This window comes from Clytia hemisphaerica, unplaced genomic scaffold (assembly GCF_902728285.1).
Source record: "Clytia hemisphaerica strain Z4C2 unplaced genomic scaffold, Clytia hemisphaerica genome assembly, whole genome shotgun sequence".
Lineage (NCBI taxonomy): Eukaryota > Metazoa > Cnidaria > Hydrozoa > Leptothecata > Clytiidae > Clytia > Clytia hemisphaerica.
Genome location: NW_027103794.1, coordinates 423,141 through 441,997, shown reverse-complemented (window position 1 = coordinate 441,997; position 18,857 = coordinate 423,141). Strand labels below are relative to the sequence as shown.

The window sequence follows — 18,857 nt, the reverse complement described above, 5'->3', positions numbered from 1 at the left end:
CCGGATAGACAAATATCCGGGTACAATAAACGTCAAGCTGTTAAGTCCGGGAACTGTCGAAATTGGCAATCGCGTGCCAGGACAAAGGTTTTGCAAGCGAGGGAAGATAAGATGATTTTTAATATCATCGAACTAATCGAACTTTTTACTGACCGAACTAATCGAACTGCTATTGCTTCAAAAATTGTGAGTGTTCGATTAGGTTCGATTAATTTTTTTAATCGAACTTTAATCGTTCGATGGAGTTCGATTAGTTCGATTGTTCGATGCGATTGGTTCGACAAGTTCGATTGATCGGGTCTGGTATTGAGCAACGAAAAATTGAAAAAATCACTTTTGAAAATCCGAAAAACCTTTTTCTCGATGCAATTTTACTATTTTCAAACACCTCTGACATCTTTGCCCTTTAAAGGACAACACATTTTGCTGATACAGCATTTCATCGTTAAAAAAATTGCCGTTTTCGGCAATAATTTCCAAAAAGAGCAATAATTGCAGTTTTTATCTTAAACACCCGACTGTTTGATGAAAATCCGATTCCCCTTGAAGATCGAATTAGAAAGCATCAACTGTGTAGACTGATATCCAAAAAATAAGATGTTTAAAAAGAATTTCCTACTTGTTCTGAGGGAATTTAAAAATTTCAAAAGACAGAGCTGGCCAAATTAATCTATCTTTTTCACTTCAAATGAAACAGTCAAGTTACCATGCCTTCTTTGATGACAGTGTTTTGTTTTTGTTGGAGAAAAAATAGTAGAAGCCAAACGCCCAAAACAAGAAATTTAAAAATGTGACTTTCCCACGTTTCTTGTCCTTAGTTTTTCCCGCGGTTATAGAATAACAAATCCAGCGAATTAGTTTCCTTTTCGAAACCGAATCCAGTGAATTGAGGAGATAACCCGGAACTAGCGCAAATTTTGCCACTAGTTCCGGATTATTTTGTGTGCTTCCGTATAAAAGATTACATCATGAATATCATGAATCTCGTTCCCTGCTAGCCTAGTTAACTAAGCCCGTATTCACAAGGCTAGGACACACGACTTATGGCAATATAGCGTTTTCGGCGCTTTAAAGATTTTTTATATTTTCGGATTTTAAGTTTGCCTTGGAGTACTGTTAGTTATTCAGTCACAACTTAACCATCAGGGGATTTATCCAAGTGACTGAATCAAACTAGCTTAGATTTCTAGGCTAGTTCCGCCAGATAATACCCTGGGCGTCCATATAAGTTAACGTAAATAAAATTTTGATAATCGAAAATCGACCCTTAAAGAGAGATTGGCGTTTTTGGGACCCTGAAAGAGACTTTTCTCAAAATTTTTAATGATTTTCACTTGTCTTTGTCCAAATTTTTGAAAATTACGAACCTTTGACTTTGAGAGTGAAAATTTCGATTTTCGTGAATTTTGGACCCTTACAAAGACTCAATTGCTTTTTAATAGTTTTTGTACCCTTTTGAGGTGTGAAAAAGGAATTCTCGTGGCTCGCACATACCCGGCACCCATTTTTGCCTGAGTAACTCCCCCCCCCCCCGGGCTATGGTCAGACCCCCTTAAATCAACTCGTTATCGTGGTTTTTATATTCCATTTTGCACAAAAAAGAGTCTGGTAGAATATATAATTTGTCGATTGTTTGACGGATATTTGAAAAGAGAACACATTAAGTTATAACAATAGCAGTGATAAGGTATGCTTTTCTCAGCCGTTATAAGTTGTAAACTCGCTCTGCGTTTGTTAACTTCAATTGAGCCTCCACAACTTGAAACAGGGAACACATATTTGTTCGAGTTAGGACATTTCGAGTTGTCGAGTAAAGTTTATAAAGGCATTGTTAACAGAAGGGGGGAAGGGACGAGAAAACTTGTTCGAATTAAGGGAAGAAGAATAAAAAATATGCAATGGTCATATTCGTTTTTCCTCGAAAAAACGATCACTTAAAAATTCTAACAGTAACACAACAAAAAATTTGTACAAAAATATTACAAAAATCAAACAACGAAAAATTCTAAAAAAACATACAAAAGCGAATTTATTAAAGTGATGATGTACAATGAAAAATCAACAAAAATGGGTATTCACGAACCTTAGGATACGAGACTTAAATTCTTAAGTTTTCGATAGACAATTAATCGCGGTGATCGCAGTGTTACTGAGGAGAAATAATGGATTCTAAAAACATGAAATATTTTTTGGAGATTGCTAAGTTTTGAGAACGTTGTGAAAAGGTAATGGATGAAAAAGTGATGCTTGTGGGACTTATAGAGATCATAGATAAAAGTGCGTAGCGTTGATGTCTGTGCATTTAAAGAGTGCCGAAAACAAAAAATAAATACAATAGAAAAACCTATATAAATAAAAATTTTCCAGATTCGAGAAAAAATACATATAAATTCATATTCATATAAATATTGTCCATTACATTATGTAGTAGAAACATTGATACCGTTATCACCAACCATTGACAGATAAACAACACTATGTCAAGATTGGACACAAAAATAACGATTTCTTGTCAATTATTGGGCTATTCCAGAAACACTTTGTACCCCCTATGTCGAGGAGATCTTTTTTTTTAAGTCCAATTTTTCAGGACCCCCTTGGATATTTTTCTCCCATTTCTTTGGACCGCCCTGGATTTTCAACCCAATTTTACTGACCACCCTGGACGTCACACCTCCTCAAAATAGGGGGTACAGACTATTTCTGAAATAGCCCATTGGCCGAGATACGAAAATCAAGTCATTCAAACATTCATAAACACCAGGATTTAGATTGTGATTATTCAATCTAACATTAAGTATTAATCCATTTCTCAACTGACCTTATTCCTTATTCCATTATATTGATCGGAGTTTTTTATTGAAACCAATGTCCAACGGCGCTACATCACAAGTGCGCAAGGAAATATAGCGCTTTCAATGCATTCAACCGCTATTGAACAGTGCTGACATCAGGGTACAACTTTCAAAAAAAAACCCGATCAAAGAATTCGGTTTGCTGGGATTAAGGAACTGCCTATAGGGATTAAAAGCTCAGGAGTTAAGATCGTCAATTTCATTAATAAAAACCAAAGGAATGTGAAATGCCAGCCGTCCATCCTGAGCCAACGTAACGAGATGGTTTGATAATATAAAGTTCAATCCATTACATTTAACACACCTGATAGAGCGTTGTTATTTGAAGTTCTGGTAGCCTTCTCTCGTTTGACTGTTTCTCCCACTACTTGTTGATGTTGAATCCTGTGTAAAGAAAGAGGAAAGAAAGGGACGTCAATCATTTAAATAAATTGAAGTCGTTTTCAATCATGCATGAAACACCTATATTCAGAATATTTAGATGGCAAAAAAATTTCTTGATACCACCGCATTGAAACTGCAGCCCCTAAACTTTTTTGGTGTAACTTTTTTTACCATTCATTGTATAGCCATAAAGTCTTCAACATTAAGATCCAGCTAGATTTTTAGAGCCTACGTTTGAATAAATATGTATTTAGTTTTTTTTACTACCATACCGGGCAACTCGTTTTTAAATTTAGGCGTCTAGCTCTCTACACTGCACTATTATATCTAGAAAACTTGAAGAAACTTATCAAATTGAGATTTTCAAAATAAAGAAATTATGTATATAATTATGTATTCATTGATAGATTACTTACAGATAAAACTTTTCCTTTTGTTTCAATGGGTAAGAACAATGCAGCCACCACGCACAGACTAATCAAAGTGGCGTACACCCCAACCACCAAGTAAAACGACACGTGAATAAGTACTTGCGCAACAAAGGGTGTGGTCATTGCACCGATCCTTGCAAAGGTACTGCATGAACCCAAACCTACCGCACGGACATTGGTTGGTAAGACCTGAAAAATGAAATTGGGAATTATTGATAAAGGAGTTGTAGTATACGGTTGATGTTCTTTAATTCGATTTTCATCAAAAACGCTTTTCATCGAATAAGGGAGTGTATCGAATGGCAGAGCGTCGTTTATGAGAGTTTCTTGTTGACGGTGACTTTCAATACTATTGAAATAGTAGAGCATCGAATTAGAGAGCGTGAACTGTACTTTTCCAAAGAAACCATTACATTTCTTGGTTACAACCGAGAACTTACAAACTGTAAGTTCAAGTTTAAATTTTAACAGAATACCTTATCGGCCCTTTTACACCGCCCCTTATTGACGTTATTTTTGGGCTCGTGGCGTAATAAGGGCCGGCGTTAGAAGGGCCGATAAGGTATTACGCTGTTATATTACGAAGAAAACTGAGCTCCTAAGTCTGACTTACACGTTCATTTTAGACCAAATTCAACTTATCAGATGACCCCATTTACACCAACCCATTTTCAAGCCGAAATTGCCTAAAATGACGTATTTGTCCAAATTGATGTCAAATAATTTTGTATGAAAACACTTTTTTTTCAATAGAAATATCATTCACTTGTCGGGAAAAATCAAAATATAATAGCCGGATTCTTTTTCACCGTTCAACATATTACAAAGAAAAGTGTATCTTAAACCGTTTCTGTGAATTAAAGTGTTCCCTCCCCTAGAAAAGAAATGATTCACGCCGGGTTGATAAAATCTTCAGAAGAGAATGTACCCAACTTAGGATTGTTATTCCTGTTCCAGCCCTGACAGCTAATTATAGCGAGTTTAAGCATTTACACTTTTAAGAACGGCAGAGTGACTGAAGCGATTTGGAATAACCCGCGTTTTTGACCCGCAAAATCGAGGACGGTTAAGTTGCTGATTTACCGTCGTCCCCAATTGATCAGGATCTAGACAAATTAGTACTAACCGTCTCCTCCGCAGAAAAATAGAGATACATGTTCTCGCTAATAGAAGTGACAAAGGGGGTATGGTCATACCTCAGGAGTATACACGTAAGCTACTTGGAAACTTCCGGTGACGAATCCACGAACTGCAAACACAAATATAACTGACATTGTCCTGAAAAGCGAAAATAATACAGACATTTAAATGATCGATTTTCACCATCAATTAAAATCAAGTTTAAAATACTTTACCAATATAGGGCTTGAAGAGACGTAATCTATTCTTTTTTACATCCATCCACTTCTCGGATTAAGATTCTACTGACTTTTCTAGAATATTTTCGCTGTTTTCCCCGGAATAATGGGCTGGGTATTGTAGAGGCACAGAGCTTGTATTGAAATAGAAAACTAGCCAACATTTCGAAATTCATTTTTCAACTAGCTGGAGTTTTGGCCTTTTTAGCTGCAAATTGGTAATGAAGTCTTAGTCCAGAATATAGAATCTTAGTCGAAACAACTACTAAGCAATTTACATGGACCCATTATTATAGAGGTTTTATTGTTTCGATTTGCGTAAGGGACCACCTCCTTAGGACCACCTCATTACGCTTACTTAACCATAATGACGGAAACTGCATAACTGAACGAAACATGCAAACCTATCTATTGGGTTCATGTGAATTGCTTAATAGTTGTTTCCGCTAAGATTCTGTATTCTGGACTAAGATTACACTATCACTTTGCAGACGATCAACGTGGGTGACTATATAATCTAAATGGAATAAAAAAAGAAAAGGGGATCCATGACGTTTAGGATGACGCAAAAACTACATGGGATACCTTCCTGAACATATTGCCAGTAGACAGAATGAGACTGCTGCCGAACCAAAGAGTATAGCCAGCGTTTTTTTCCTTCCAAAATATTCAATCAGAAATATAGCTAGCAGCAAACCTACATACAAGAAAAAGAATTTTGATTTGAAATTCATTGCCTGGTCAACGTTTCTCTGTACCAGAGTACCTACGTCAATGAATTTCCGTAGATATAACATATCGGGTCTTTTAACCATGCCAACAATATCATAAAGCAAAGTGTGATAATAATCGACATGATGAATTTTATGAGATTTTTTTTATGGAAGGAAAGAAAATATACCAGGAAATTCAGCCAGTGTGGTTAACATGAAATCTGTATAATCTTTGTTGGTTAAGTGATGACATCCTCCTAATGCTTGCTTTTCATCTGAAAAGAGTAACAAAATTATCGATAAATTCGGTTTCATTGAAGGAAGAATTTTATCCCTTTTGAAACGAGGTCGTCACTTCTACAGTAGCACGTGACGCAAGAAGGAATTTGAATATTTGACGAACTCCTTGAGACCGAACAATGTTTACGCTTTAAATTCGGCCACGTTGGTTTTAAACTTTTATAAAGATTTTGAAGCTGAGTTGTAAAATTAACTTCAAAATTAACTTCGAAATTTTGAAATAAATTCATAAATTCGCTCTAGCACTCTCTCTTAAGTGATGTTCAAAAACAAAATAAACGAAGTTAAAAATTCGTTCTTCAGAAGGTGTATCATTTATACTTCAGCATACGAGCCTCAAAGCAGACAGTAACTAATTTGTTAAACAGTAAACCTCATAAATAGTTAAATGGAGCTCACTCAAATTAAGCTAGTATCATTACATTTAAACATAAAAGGTTTAAGAGAATATTTAAATACCAGAATAGCTAGAAGTGACGTGAAGGTTCGAAAGCCGAGTGGCCTAAGGCGCTAGTCCAGGAGGTTACGGAGGTCCAGGTTCGTATCTCCTGTCTTTATCAGGTGCTGTTTAACTTATAACTATGGAATCAGTGAAAACAATTACAGCGTAAAATATCGGCTCTGTTTATATACATCGTCTTGAACTTAGCAGTCGTTTCAATTTTTGTTTTGTTTTATCAAATGGCTGCTTCTACACTTTAAAGTTTTTTATATGTATTGTCTATAACAACAGTCTTACGTTTATTATAAGGGTTACAACCATCGATTTCCGTTTGAAACATCTCGGTTGTTAGAAGAACGATTCCGTAATATGTGAATGCTGAGGTGAACCTGCAAATAGAAGGGATAGATTATTGTTATAAGATCACTTTCTCTTTTAGCCTCTTTTACGGTTTCTTGTCACAAGTAATTATCTTCGTTTATGTGAAAGTTTACAATATAAAACGTAGTCAAAAGAAACACATCATCTTTCTAATGAATATTTCGGCCACCGGCCTTTTTCAGCATAAAAATGGATTTATTTGAAACCTTAAACCATATAATGGTTGTATAATTCATACAAGGTCAAATAAATCCATCTTATGTTGAATACGTTGAAAAAAGCCGGTGATGAGATGTGTTTTTCGGACTAGATACGTATTTTAATGTATATACGTTTATGTATTTAGCTATACTCTAAATACTTATTCATTCCCCTCACAATTCTTGACTGAAAAATGATCAATTACAGGAAATGTAGAAAAGTTGATCAGTTTGTTATTTCAAGGGTGGTAGAACAAACCAATTACAATTTACCAAATGACAAAAAGGAGGAGTGTGGTTCTTATCCATTCGGGTTGAAACAAATCGATCGGACGACCACGACGAGTCTAAATAATATGTGAAATAAAGTTAACTCGTGAAGTGTAAAAAATCAGTCTTGTGCATATGCCAGAAGCTAGAACCAGTGATAATGGTAAAGCTGTTAGGATTTATACATGGATTTGGGACAGCTTTTTATGCAGATAGAATTATCAAAAAGAAGACCAACCACTGAATTGTTCTCATATCAAAAACTTGAAAAGAAAAAAGGTAAAACATTAGACCAACACATTTTCCCCATGTATGGAACAGAAATATAAACGCCCTTACATTAATCTCTTGTTTCATTAATGTCCCTTCTGGTAGAGTTTTCCCGTTCTCTGCAGCCATCTTCTTAAGAAGTTTCATAACTTGGTCAGTTTTGCCAACTGTCATCAAATATCGAGGTGATTCTGGAAGCCACTGAAAGGAGAAAAGAGAACAATAATTAAATTAAAGAGTAAAATTTTGTTGCTATTCCAGGCCTAACAAATATTCAATAACCGAATTAAATTTTAGAAAAACTATAAATTCATTCAAGTAATCCCCAAAATTGATTTTCCTCTGCAGAAAATTGACCATACACCATATCAAATTCTCCCCAAAGTTTCTTACTCTATGACTTCTTAAAAGTTCATGTTTTCAAGTTCATTAAAACCATAATCATTAAAATGAAATTATATCATTAATATGATATATTGTACGGTGGCATGATAATAAATGTCACAATTACTCTTGAAAAAACCATGCCGTGTAGAAAAAAACCCAGACAGTATCTTGAACTAAGCAAATATCCAGGGGGCGTATCTCTAAACTTTAGACGAAAATCTGGAATGGCCCAATGCAGTTATTTTTGAACAGAACATGGAGGGTGTAAGGATAGTAAACAGCCACTGGTGGTCAGAAATGCCGGTTATCCAAACCACTTCAGTTACTCTGCTATCCTCAAAAGTGCAAATATGTAAACTCGCTATTGTAGAAAAGGACAGTAAAACTTACAAAGCCAGTGAATAAGAAGAAGAACATGGGTAGTGTGATGATAACAAGGTACCATCTCCATTTCAAATGTTCGATCACTCCAATGGCTATGGCTGCTGCAAACACTGATCCAAGTGCCCAAAAGAACTGAAAGTTGATAGAAAAGTTATGGGTGACTTAAAAATTAGATCAATAAAAATTCAGCTTACATCAAGAAAATTATTGACAATCTAAAGAAAAATAATAGTGAAGTTTATAACGCCCTTAAATTGGAATTGCTTTACAACAGATGCATGTCAATGCAGCATAGAGCTTCAATAACGTGAAAAGAAAGATTAAATCGAACTCATTGTGAAATCTGTTGTATAATTGTTGATTATCTTCTAAAAGAGATGTGTGGAAATATAAATTTTAAATTATCACCTCCAAAATGACAATAGCACGTCCTCTTGAACTTAATGGCAACACTTCTGTAACTATGGTGACACTAAGGAAGAAAGGAAAACAATGGTTTTATGGCTATCTCATGAAATGTGTACCCATATCCATTTCATTGAAGCGACATAATTTATACAATTATTAGATAAATAAAGATTCACTTCAATTTGTGGGATGGTTGAAGCGCCCTTAAATCAATAGTCATACACAAATGTTTGCTTTTTAACAACTATCATAATATTTGTGAAAGCCAGGGCGGAGAAAGTTATTTTTTCTCAAAATGACATCTTATTTCTATAACTCACGCTTGAGGAACACCGCCGATACCAAATCCTACTAAAAGGCGCAATGCTAACATCCAACCATAACTAGGAGCTTGTGATGAGCAGATACCAAAAAATAATACAAGACAAACACTCAAGTATAAACCCTAAAAAAAAACAATTCATCAGAGTTTTGGATTGTTCAATAGTTTATATGTTAAATTTAGTTAAAAGAAAAGTACTTCATAAAAAATTAGTAAAAGAAAAGTACTTCATAAAAATTTAGTAAAAGAAAAGTACTTCATAAAAATTTAGTAAAAGAAAAGTACTTCATAAAAAATAACTTTATACTGTAGATCGGATTTTATTTTAAACATGATACAGAGTGTTTTCTAAAACCTTGTAATAAATTGAATCTACATTTAGCAAAATCTTTTACCTTCTTCCTACCAAACATATCGGAAACAAAACCCCAACTAATGGAGCCAAACCCTTGACCAAGGAAAACAACCTAAAATGAACAAAAAAACATTGATATAAAGTAAAGAAAACAATTAATTAGCAGACTCTGTCTTTGGCATGACTTGTTGTTGAGGGGATGTTTTTATACGGTGCTGTAGAGGAATAAAAAAATCTGTTTTTAGTGGGAAAATTATGAGATAAAAAAAATCAGTTCAAGAGTTCAAAAAATATTTAAAAAAAATGATGGAATATGTATTTGGTTCAGCAGAGAAATTCAAGTAGTTGTAATCCTCACAAAAGGTTTTAACTTTCAAAGAATATCTACAATAGAGGAGTATAATATAAATAATCATAAAGTCCCATACAGTGGTGATGAGAGCTTCTTCATAGTTCATAAGACCCCATTCACACATTAGAATTGGTGATAATATGGAGAGGATCATCATTTCCATAGCATCTGCCATCTGTGAAATAAAACATGGTTAAATGAGAAGAGCTGTAATATAATGTGACTTTCAAAAGGAGTAGGTTTTCACTTGAGGTAGCAAAATAACCTAGTTTTCAAATGTGTCGGATAAAATACTGTGGTGGTTTGAAAATGTGTTTTTGGCTAAACAATGTTAAATAATGATACTGCCTAAATTTTTTAATTACAATTTTAAAGAAATTACAAAATATCTTAAAGAAATCTAGAATCTTGAAACAGATTTTATTTTGATTCCCGTGCAATTACTTATTATAGGTATTATTTAGCTAAACTCATAACTTAACAAAACTTAATTCTCAAAACTTAACTCTCACAAACTCTCACAAGAATTGTTGAAAGGTAAAAACATGGAAACTATATGTTTCAAAATCAATTTAATTTTATAGTATTACCCATGATAAGCCAGCAATGACAATGACTTTGACATGATATATTCCAAATCCAATGTGTTCAATAGCTTCATCTAGTGTGTATGTCTGCTCACCTAAAAATGAACGAGCAAAGAGGGTTTCATGTCAAACTGTTAATCTTTGTAAATTTTCTATCCCTAAAAGTCTGGGGCTACTTGAAATAAATTTCATCAATATTAAATATAAACAAGTCGCACTTCAATTGCCAAACTTTGTTTCAAGTGGGCCACTCACTTCAGAGAAACCTCAACAAAACAAATTTTGTCACCGTACAGTGAAAAGTTTCAAAAGTTTTTTCTTAAAAAGTTTTTTTGACACATTTTCTGTGTCAGAAACCAATTTGTATATGTTTTCCTTTCGTCATTTGAGGTGGGGCCACTAGCAACTTTTTCATCAAAGTGAAACTTTTTGCGTGATTTGGTTTTCAAATGTTTCTATTTGATGAAAAATCAAGTGGCCCAAGACCAACCGATTTATTTACTATGCTTGGTAGATCCTGAATTATAAAAAAGCAAATTATGTGAAATGAAAAGAAATTTTTAGGAGTGGTTTTTAATTTCCAACCCTAACAGACTATTAAAAGACGGTTGCACAAGTTTTTGTGCATAAATTTGAGCTGAAATCTTTCGTTAGCACACATACATGAGTTCTATTTTAAGCTTGGGGCTATGTGGGCATAATTATAAGAAAGCTAAATGCTCTTACAATTCAGCAACAATTAGGACGTTTTACCTTCGTTATTTTCTTCTTCATTTGTATAGGATTTTCTATCTTCTAGCATCAAAGACATGGTAAGGCTTTACATGTAATATAGCCTCTTGATTTTGACAGACTATTCTTTTTAATGCATAACTTAATTATATCTTTCAGAAAAGCTATGGTATAGTAGAGAAGTTAGGTCAAAATTTGGCAACAAATATTATCAATTAAAAAACATTTTTATATCCATCTGAATTTCACTATGTTAGAGCATACTAAAATTATTATTGAAAATACATGTAACAGTTATATGTATACAAGTATTTAAATATCTGTATCTATCAAAATCATCATTAAAAAATTCACAGTAGGATAATTTAAGCAAAAAGAATGGGTATAATTATTGTTCATCATAATTATCATCTTCCACAAGACTACTCCATATAACTGTTGAACCTCTCTGAAACAAAAACAAAGCATTCTCGTCAAAAAGTTGTGCTTTATAGGAGCTTTATTTATCTATAAAAGATAATTCATAAGTCAAATACATGAGATAAATGCAAGCAAGGCAGAGCTAACAAGATCAAAACTCTAGATTCATTTGAGATTGAAGATTGCAAAGAGTAGTAGAATAATCTTGTCAACACGCTCATGCAAAGCAAACACTAAAAAGATGTTTAAAAAAAGTTAAAGTAATTTCACTAGAGTAAACTAAGAGCTAAAGTAAACAATAATCATGAAGTACAAAGTCCATCAGTTATAAAAGGGAATGTTAATAAAAGACCTTCTACGTTTTAAACTTCATTAAAATGAGCAAAGAGCAAGATTTAATTGTTTTTTTAATTTGTTAATTTACAAGAAAGTTATGTATATATAATATCCATAAAAAACATGAGAGTCAAGTTTAGAGTCAAATTTTTAATTCTGACAGAAAGAAAATACCATTTTATATGTTTGTATATCAAACTTGTTCAAATAAGCATTTAATACAATGTTAGAAACAAACAAAATAGAACAGACAGAAATTCTACTTTATACTTGATTTTCCCTAAGTAAAAAATAATTTAAAAAATAGAAAAACTTTGACGAGCACTTTTTTACTGTCAAGTGTGAGACTTTTTAGGGAAAACATATGGCTTGGAAATCAGTAGGGTGTCCAAATATTTCTATAATTAGCGAAAAGGGACTAAAAGTCTTTTTTATTTCTGATCAATCTGGATCAATATCTCTTTTATCACAGTTATATTCTATTGTGAAAAGTTTCCAAGCACATTCTGTGATTGTCTTATTTGATAAACTCAATTTGATTTTTATATACAGTAATAAATAATGAATTAAAAAAATGTTTAGAATTTTGCCTTGAAAGCAAACATAGTTATACAGTACATAAAAAAGTGGCTTTTCTAAAAACCTTGAATGTTAATACTCCAAATAACAGGAGAAAAAATCTATAAACTTTAAAAGAGCCAATAAATTGTAATATTTATATATACCCATATAAAAAAAAAAGCATTTTATTGCTAACTATTCTTATTATTATATGATTTTTCATGAAATTATTTAAGTATTGTAAGGAGAAATGAAGTCTAACTTAAATTTTAGTTAAATTTTTTGAATTTAGTAAAGTGCTTCAAAACCTATCTAAGCTTTTTAAGTCAAAATTTGCACATTCAAAAAATTAAAATCAACGCTGTTCTAACCAGTTCTAACAATAACATGATAATCAGTTTTTCCAGGTTTTGATGACATTCACAGTTCTATTACATGATCCAAGCTGCTCTATCCACTAACAAGACCATAAAGGCAATTTTTCAAAACACTTTCAATAAAATCAATCCTGTTCTTTATCAAATGTTCACCCAATCAGATTATTACTCAGAAATTAACAAGAAACAGGACTAATCTGACTTGTTTTCACTGTATTCTAGTAAAACACGGCACCTTTAAGAGCCATTTTTTTTAAGAGTCTTCAGGGTGTGATACCTCACCCTCTTAGATTTTGATGAAATTTTGACCAAATGATCTATCACACAAGAAAGTAAGACTCTGAAAATTTCACCTTGATATCTCAAGTAGTTTTGCAGATATAGTGTCTCAAAGATAGGCTACTAAGCGAAAATTGACCCCTAAAAATCATGAACTCTTGTGGGGAGCAGATTTTGAAAGCCAATGAATTTTTATTCAAGTACATTAGAAAGCTGATTTATAGTGGATTTCAAGAACTTTTTGTAGGGAATCAGAAAAAATCAAGTTGAGTCTCCAAAATTTTCCCCAAAAATCTCTAGCACCTCCTGTAGAGGGCTTCAAACTTTGCGTAATCTGGGTTTGGAAGCAATTTTAGCTGGCTGCTGATGGTCCTTGTGACTTTTTTGAAGTAAACTTTTGACCTGGAGTGGTTTACTGGTGGGTTTTGGCCACAAAAATAACATTTTCAGGATTTCCATCTTTGCATAACCGTCAAAAATGGCAGAAAAAATTGCTATTTTGGCAAACCTGGAGCAAAATTCAAGATGGCGTATCTTTTTAAGGCAACACCAAATTTTTTTGAAACTTTCAGCAAGGCTTCCTTAGTAGGTCTAGTTTATAGCCTCAAAAAAATCTCAGTGGGCATTTGAAGTCTCTCAAAGATATGATCGATTGAAAATTTGCTTAACTTCGTTGTTTTCTCCCTCTTAAAATGCTAAATCAGGCCCACTTAAGGGCTCTAACAGGATAATTTTTCTCAAAATATTGGTTGATCTTCTCTAGCCAACTAATCATTGGCATTAGGGGAACAACTGAAAAAGATTTCAGGTCATTTCCATTAACAGATCACATTTTATGACTGTTTCTTTATTTTTAAGTACAGAATATGTAAAAAAATGAGACTGGCATCTGGCCTTTCCTACCATTCCAGAGCCCATATTTCCAGGAAACGCCTCGACCTTTCACAGTTTGGTGAATAATAATCTTAAATATAAGCAGGTTACTTCAACTTAATGGGTTTAACAGTATTTAATTCCTATTCAAAAACTTTTTAGACTCATTCAGAAATCCTACTTTGACAATAATTTGCGCTTTACCCCAAAATTTCTAAGTCTAAGTGTTGTGATTAGCTTTAGACTGTCCAACATTTCTTGTCCAGAAGATTTAAACAGCATTGTTTGCAGTATCTCATAAATTATCACCCTAGTAATGTTGCTTAGTTATTTAAGAATCAACAAGTAAGACTGTCAGTGTACACTATTATAGAGATATTGGACAGTCTAAAAGCTAATCACGACACTTGGACTTAGAAATTTTGGGGTAAAGCGCAAATTATTGTCAAAGTAGGATTTCTGAATGAGTCTAAAAAGTTTTTGAATAGGAATTAAATACTGTTAAACCCATTAAGTTGAAGTAACCTGCTTATATTTAAGATTATTATTCACCAAACTGTGAAAGGTTGAGGCATTTCCTGGAAATATGGGCTCTGGAATGGTAGGAAAGGCCAGATGCCAGTCTCATTTTTTTACATATTATGTACTTAAAAATAAAGAAACAGTCATAAAATGTCATCTGTTGATGGAAATGACCTGAAATCTTTTTCAGTTGTTCCCCTAATGCCAATGATTAGTTGGCTAGAGAAGATCAACCAATATTTTGAGAAAAATTATCCTGTTAGAGCCCTTAAGTGGGTCTGATTTAGCATTTTAAGAGGGAGAAAACAACGAAGTTAAGCAAATTTTCAATCGATCATATCTTTAAGAGACTTCAAATGCCCACTGAGATTTTTTTGAGGCTATAAACTAGACCTACTAAGGTAGCCTTGCTGAAAGTTTCAAAAAAATTTGGTGTTGCCTTAAAAAGATACGCCATCTTGAATTTTGCTCCAGGTTTGCCAAAATAGCAATTTTTTCGGCCATTTTTGACGGTTACGCAAAGATGGAAATCCTGAAAATGTTATTTTTGTGGCCAAAACCCACCAGTAAACCACTCCAGGTCAAAAGTTTACTTCAAAAAAGTCCCAAGGACCATCAGCAGCCAGCTAAAATTGCTTCCAAACCCAGATTACGGAAAGTTTGAAGCCCTCTACAGGAGGTGCTAGAGATTTTCAGGGAAAATTTTGGAGACTCAACTTGATTTTTTCTGATTCCCTACAAAAAGTTCTTGAAATCCACTATAAATCAGCTTTCTAATGTACTTGAATAAAAATTCATTGGCTTTCAAAATCTGCTCCCCACAAGAGTTCATGATTTTTAGGGGTCAATTTTCGCTTAGTAGCCTATCTTTGAGACACTATATCTGCAAAACTACTTGAGATATCAAGGTGAAATTTTCAGAGTCTTATTTTCTTGTGTGATAGATCATTTGGTCAAAATTTCATCAAAATCTAAGAGGGTGAGGTATCAGACTTTCTTTATTCTGAAGATTTTTAAAAAAAATGGCTCTTAATCTTATTTATTTTAAACAGCTATTTCAAGTTTGAGTTATTTCTTTTCTCTTTACAATGAAAAAAAAAGATTTACTGTAGTAAATTTACATTTTTATGTACCCAGTTATATATGGAGCCTCAATTCTTTTTCATGGGTCACTTAGTAGTAACAGCTTAAAAATAGCACTTGATATATTATAATCAATGTCAAAATATTTTATTGATTATCTAAAACTATCCCCCGGCGATGAACAAGGGACTTTTCTAGTAATATTACTTACATATGAGCTCCCTGTGAAACATGATAAATGTATTTATTTTTCGATGTCAATTTTTGAGTGTCATACAGTGTCATATTTCAAAACAAAACCTACAATTTCAAAGTCAAGTCATATTTCAATAAGTTGTTGACGTATTTCTTGTTATACAGTAACTAGGAAATCAGAGTCTTACAATGATTGCTGGCACGAAATCATTATGTAAATTTTCTGAACTTTTAATTAGTCATCTTCACCATCTTCACCCTACAAATGAGTGACTGGCTGTGAAGACATATGTATTTTTTCTTTCTTCTCTGATCTTCTTTCTTGAACATTTTCAAAAGCACTTTGAAACTGAACACTTTCTTTTCTTATCTATTATTTTTAACATTTTCAAAAGCGCTTTAAAATTGAGCAATGAATCGTTTTGAAATATATATCAAATTTTCAAAGCTATTCAACAAAGGTCACACCTGGCAGTCTGTGCCACTAGAACTCAATCTGGAAGATTCTTCCGAAATGGGAAGAACCTTCCCGAACGGGAAAAACTTACTTTTTTTTTTCTGCCCGTTTTGGAAGATTCTTCCTCTTTGGGAAGTTGAAAATTGACTGAATCTCGGCGAAGCTGTACGATGACCGGCGAAAGTTGAAACTTTTTCGAGGTGAAGAAGCATCAAATTTTAAGGTTTTTCACCAAAAGAAAAGTAGACTTTACTGTAGAAATCTTGTTAAATTGTGAAAAAACTGCATAAACTTCCCAAACGAGAAGTTCCAATCCGATAGAGTTTTCCTTAGTTTCTCGCTTATTCCTGATCTGGAAGTCCGTTAACCCGTTTGAGTGTTAAGTTAATTTCCCGTTCGGGAGGATTCTTCCCATTTCGGAAGAATCTTCCAATTCTGGAAGAATCTTCCGGATTGAGTTAGTGGCACAGACTGCCCGAGGATGGACCTTTTTCTTCTTTAAGTTGGTCTAATATCCACACCCCTCTTCTAATTTTCTACACCCTTCTTTAGAGATAGGAATAATAGGAAGGTCAGAACCATTGATAAACAAAAGATTTATTCCTCTCTAATCGCTAAGCAAAGAAAAATAGTTTCAATCAGTGATTCTAACTATTCCATTATTCCTATATATAGTGAAGATATGTAATATCTGTCATTTTAGAAAGGAATATGCTGCAGATATAATACCGTGAGATCGGGTAATTTGCATCAGTGGAGGCTAATATGCATAGCCCTCAAATGAATGACCTGTCTGGTCCTTAACATACAAAGTTAAATCAAAACAAAAATCCAGACGTAATTAATCGAACAGTTCGATTACCGAACTAATCAAACTTTGTCGAACTTAATCGAACGACAAAAGTCGCTAAAATTGACAAATTCGACAAAAAACTCCGTTCGATAAAGTTCGACAACAAGAAAGGTTCGACAAATTCCACAAAAAACTCCGTTCGAAAAAGTTCGGCAACAAAAAATGACCTCATTTTGGTACTACCGTGGACGGCCCCTGGGGTCCGGGCCGAGGTCCGGGGGGGGGGTCCGTTTGGTGGCCACTGGTCAAGGGGATGTAAGGGTACACATCTGCACCGTTGGAGGTCCTTCAAAGTGTCAAAGTGTTGTCAAAAGCCGGCAAAAATTGGAAAATTGGGAAAAATGACCTCATTTGGGTACCACCAAAGTGTCGTCAAAGGCCGGCAAAAAGTGCGATCGAATTACGCGCAAGTGGAGCGGCCTTCAGTTGCTCGGGTTTTCTCAAATTTTTTGTTCGATTAAGCTTGACAAAGTTAGATTAGTTCGATTAATGTAATTGAACTAATCGAACTGTCAAGGTCTCTTCCAGATGTCCGCGCTCGATAGGATCGATCATCGGACCGGCTCGATGACGGATCGATATGTGATCACGTGATCGATGGATTACTTAAGGATCCGGATTGGAGATCGATGGAAGATTCAGCCATTAAAAAGTCTTGAGTATCGATCCTTCGTTCGTTGATCCATTATCAAGCTAGTATTTCAATCGAGTATTACCGATTAGTCATCGATCGTTAATCGATTCGTCATCGATCGTTAATCGATTCGTCATCGATCGTTAAACGATTTGTCATCGATCGTTAATCGATTTGTAATTGATCATAAATCGAGTATGAGTTGATAGGGTCAATAAGATGGATAAAAGATCGATGATAGATCGATAAATAATCGATAACTAATCATAAGCTTAAAAAAATCTATCCGGATTGTTAAGTAATCCATCGATCACATATCAATCTGTCATCGAGCTGTTCCGATGATCGATCTTATCGAGCGCGGACGTCTGGTCTCTTTAAAAAAAGTTCGATTAAGAAGTTTGATTTCAGTAATCGAACTTTGTATTTTGAGAAATTTGTGAGTATTTGATTAAAGTTCGACAACCGAACTTAGTCGAACATTAATCGGCCAACAAAGTTTGATTAAGTTCGACAAAGTTCGATTAAAAATACAGTTCGATTGGTTCGATTAATTACGTCTGGAAAAATGGTAGAGTTACCCGACTTCACATCACGGTATAACATATAATTACCTATTTCTGTCATTTCCACTTGTTCTTGCTGTGGTGTGGAAGCTTCTTGATCTGCATTTGATTCAGTCCTATCCACATCATCCATGGTCCTCAAATTTTTATGATAGCTGCACTTTATATACTGTATACTATACTGCTGACATGTCTTTCTCACTTTTGTTTTGATTGTTTCCTGTTTCCGTGTTTCTTTCTCCTGCCGTGTTCCGAGGAGTTCCGTGGTCTGATCATCGGAGTCGTGAAATTGGAGATTTTCCACCCGTGTTCAGTTCAAACGCCCTGCAAACAAAATATGGGCGGCAACTCTAGAATTATCCGCCAAAAGAATTATTTTTCCAATCTTCCAAACTTTGATTTCGTCTAGCCTGGTTGTTTCGATTTGAGTCAAATTCAACCTATAAAAACTCGCGAGTTAACAATAATAACCGAGCGACGGATGATATATATCGTTTATTCTGAAATCAAAAAATTATCAAAAACGAGAAAGAGGAAAGGAGCATGAATTTTGATTGAATAACTTTTTTT

General features: G+C 34.0%; 1 protein-coding gene across 2 annotated transcripts; it reads right to left on the bottom strand.

The window, feature by feature from the left end:
- Window positions 1-2,049: 2,049 nt before the first annotated feature.
- On the bottom strand, window positions 2,050-18,603 carry LOC136806292 (synaptic vesicle 2-related protein-like). Of its 2 annotated transcripts, none has more exons than XM_067062848.1 (15): window positions 18,336-18,603; window positions 10,403-10,494; window positions 9,889-9,987; window positions 9,501-9,572; window positions 9,104-9,228; window positions 8,784-8,847; window positions 8,382-8,507; window positions 7,674-7,805; window positions 7,338-7,411; window positions 6,781-6,872; window positions 5,930-6,016; window positions 5,614-5,725; window positions 4,867-4,948; window positions 3,656-3,859; window positions 2,050-3,239 (listed from the first exon to the last, which is right to left on the bottom strand). In XM_067062848.1, the coding sequence occupies exons 1-15, from the start codon at window positions 18,418-18,420 to the stop codon at window positions 3,174-3,176; spliced, it is 1,512 nt and encodes a 503-aa protein (XP_066918949.1). In that variant the 5' UTR covers window positions 18,421-18,603; the 3' UTR covers window positions 2,050-3,173. The 2 variants fall into 2 exon arrangements, with proteins under 2 accessions (XP_066918949.1, XP_066918950.1); XM_067062849.1 differs by lacking the exon at window positions 18,336-18,603 and adding an exon at window positions 11,153-11,408.
- Window positions 18,604-18,857: the final 254 nt, after the last annotated feature.

Coding starts and splice junctions, on each gene's coding strand:
- LOC136806292 (XM_067062848.1), bottom strand. CDS start 18,420: ATGGATGATGTGGATAGGACTGAATCAAATGCAGATCAAGAAGCTTCC. Junction 10,495..18,335: donor AGTGGAAATGACAGAAATAG/GTAATTATATGT, acceptor GTTCATTTTTAG/GTGAGCAGACATACACACTA. Junction 9,988..10,402: donor TCATTGCTGGCTTATCATGG/GTAATACTATAA, acceptor TTTATTTCACAG/ATGGCAGATGCTATGGAAAT.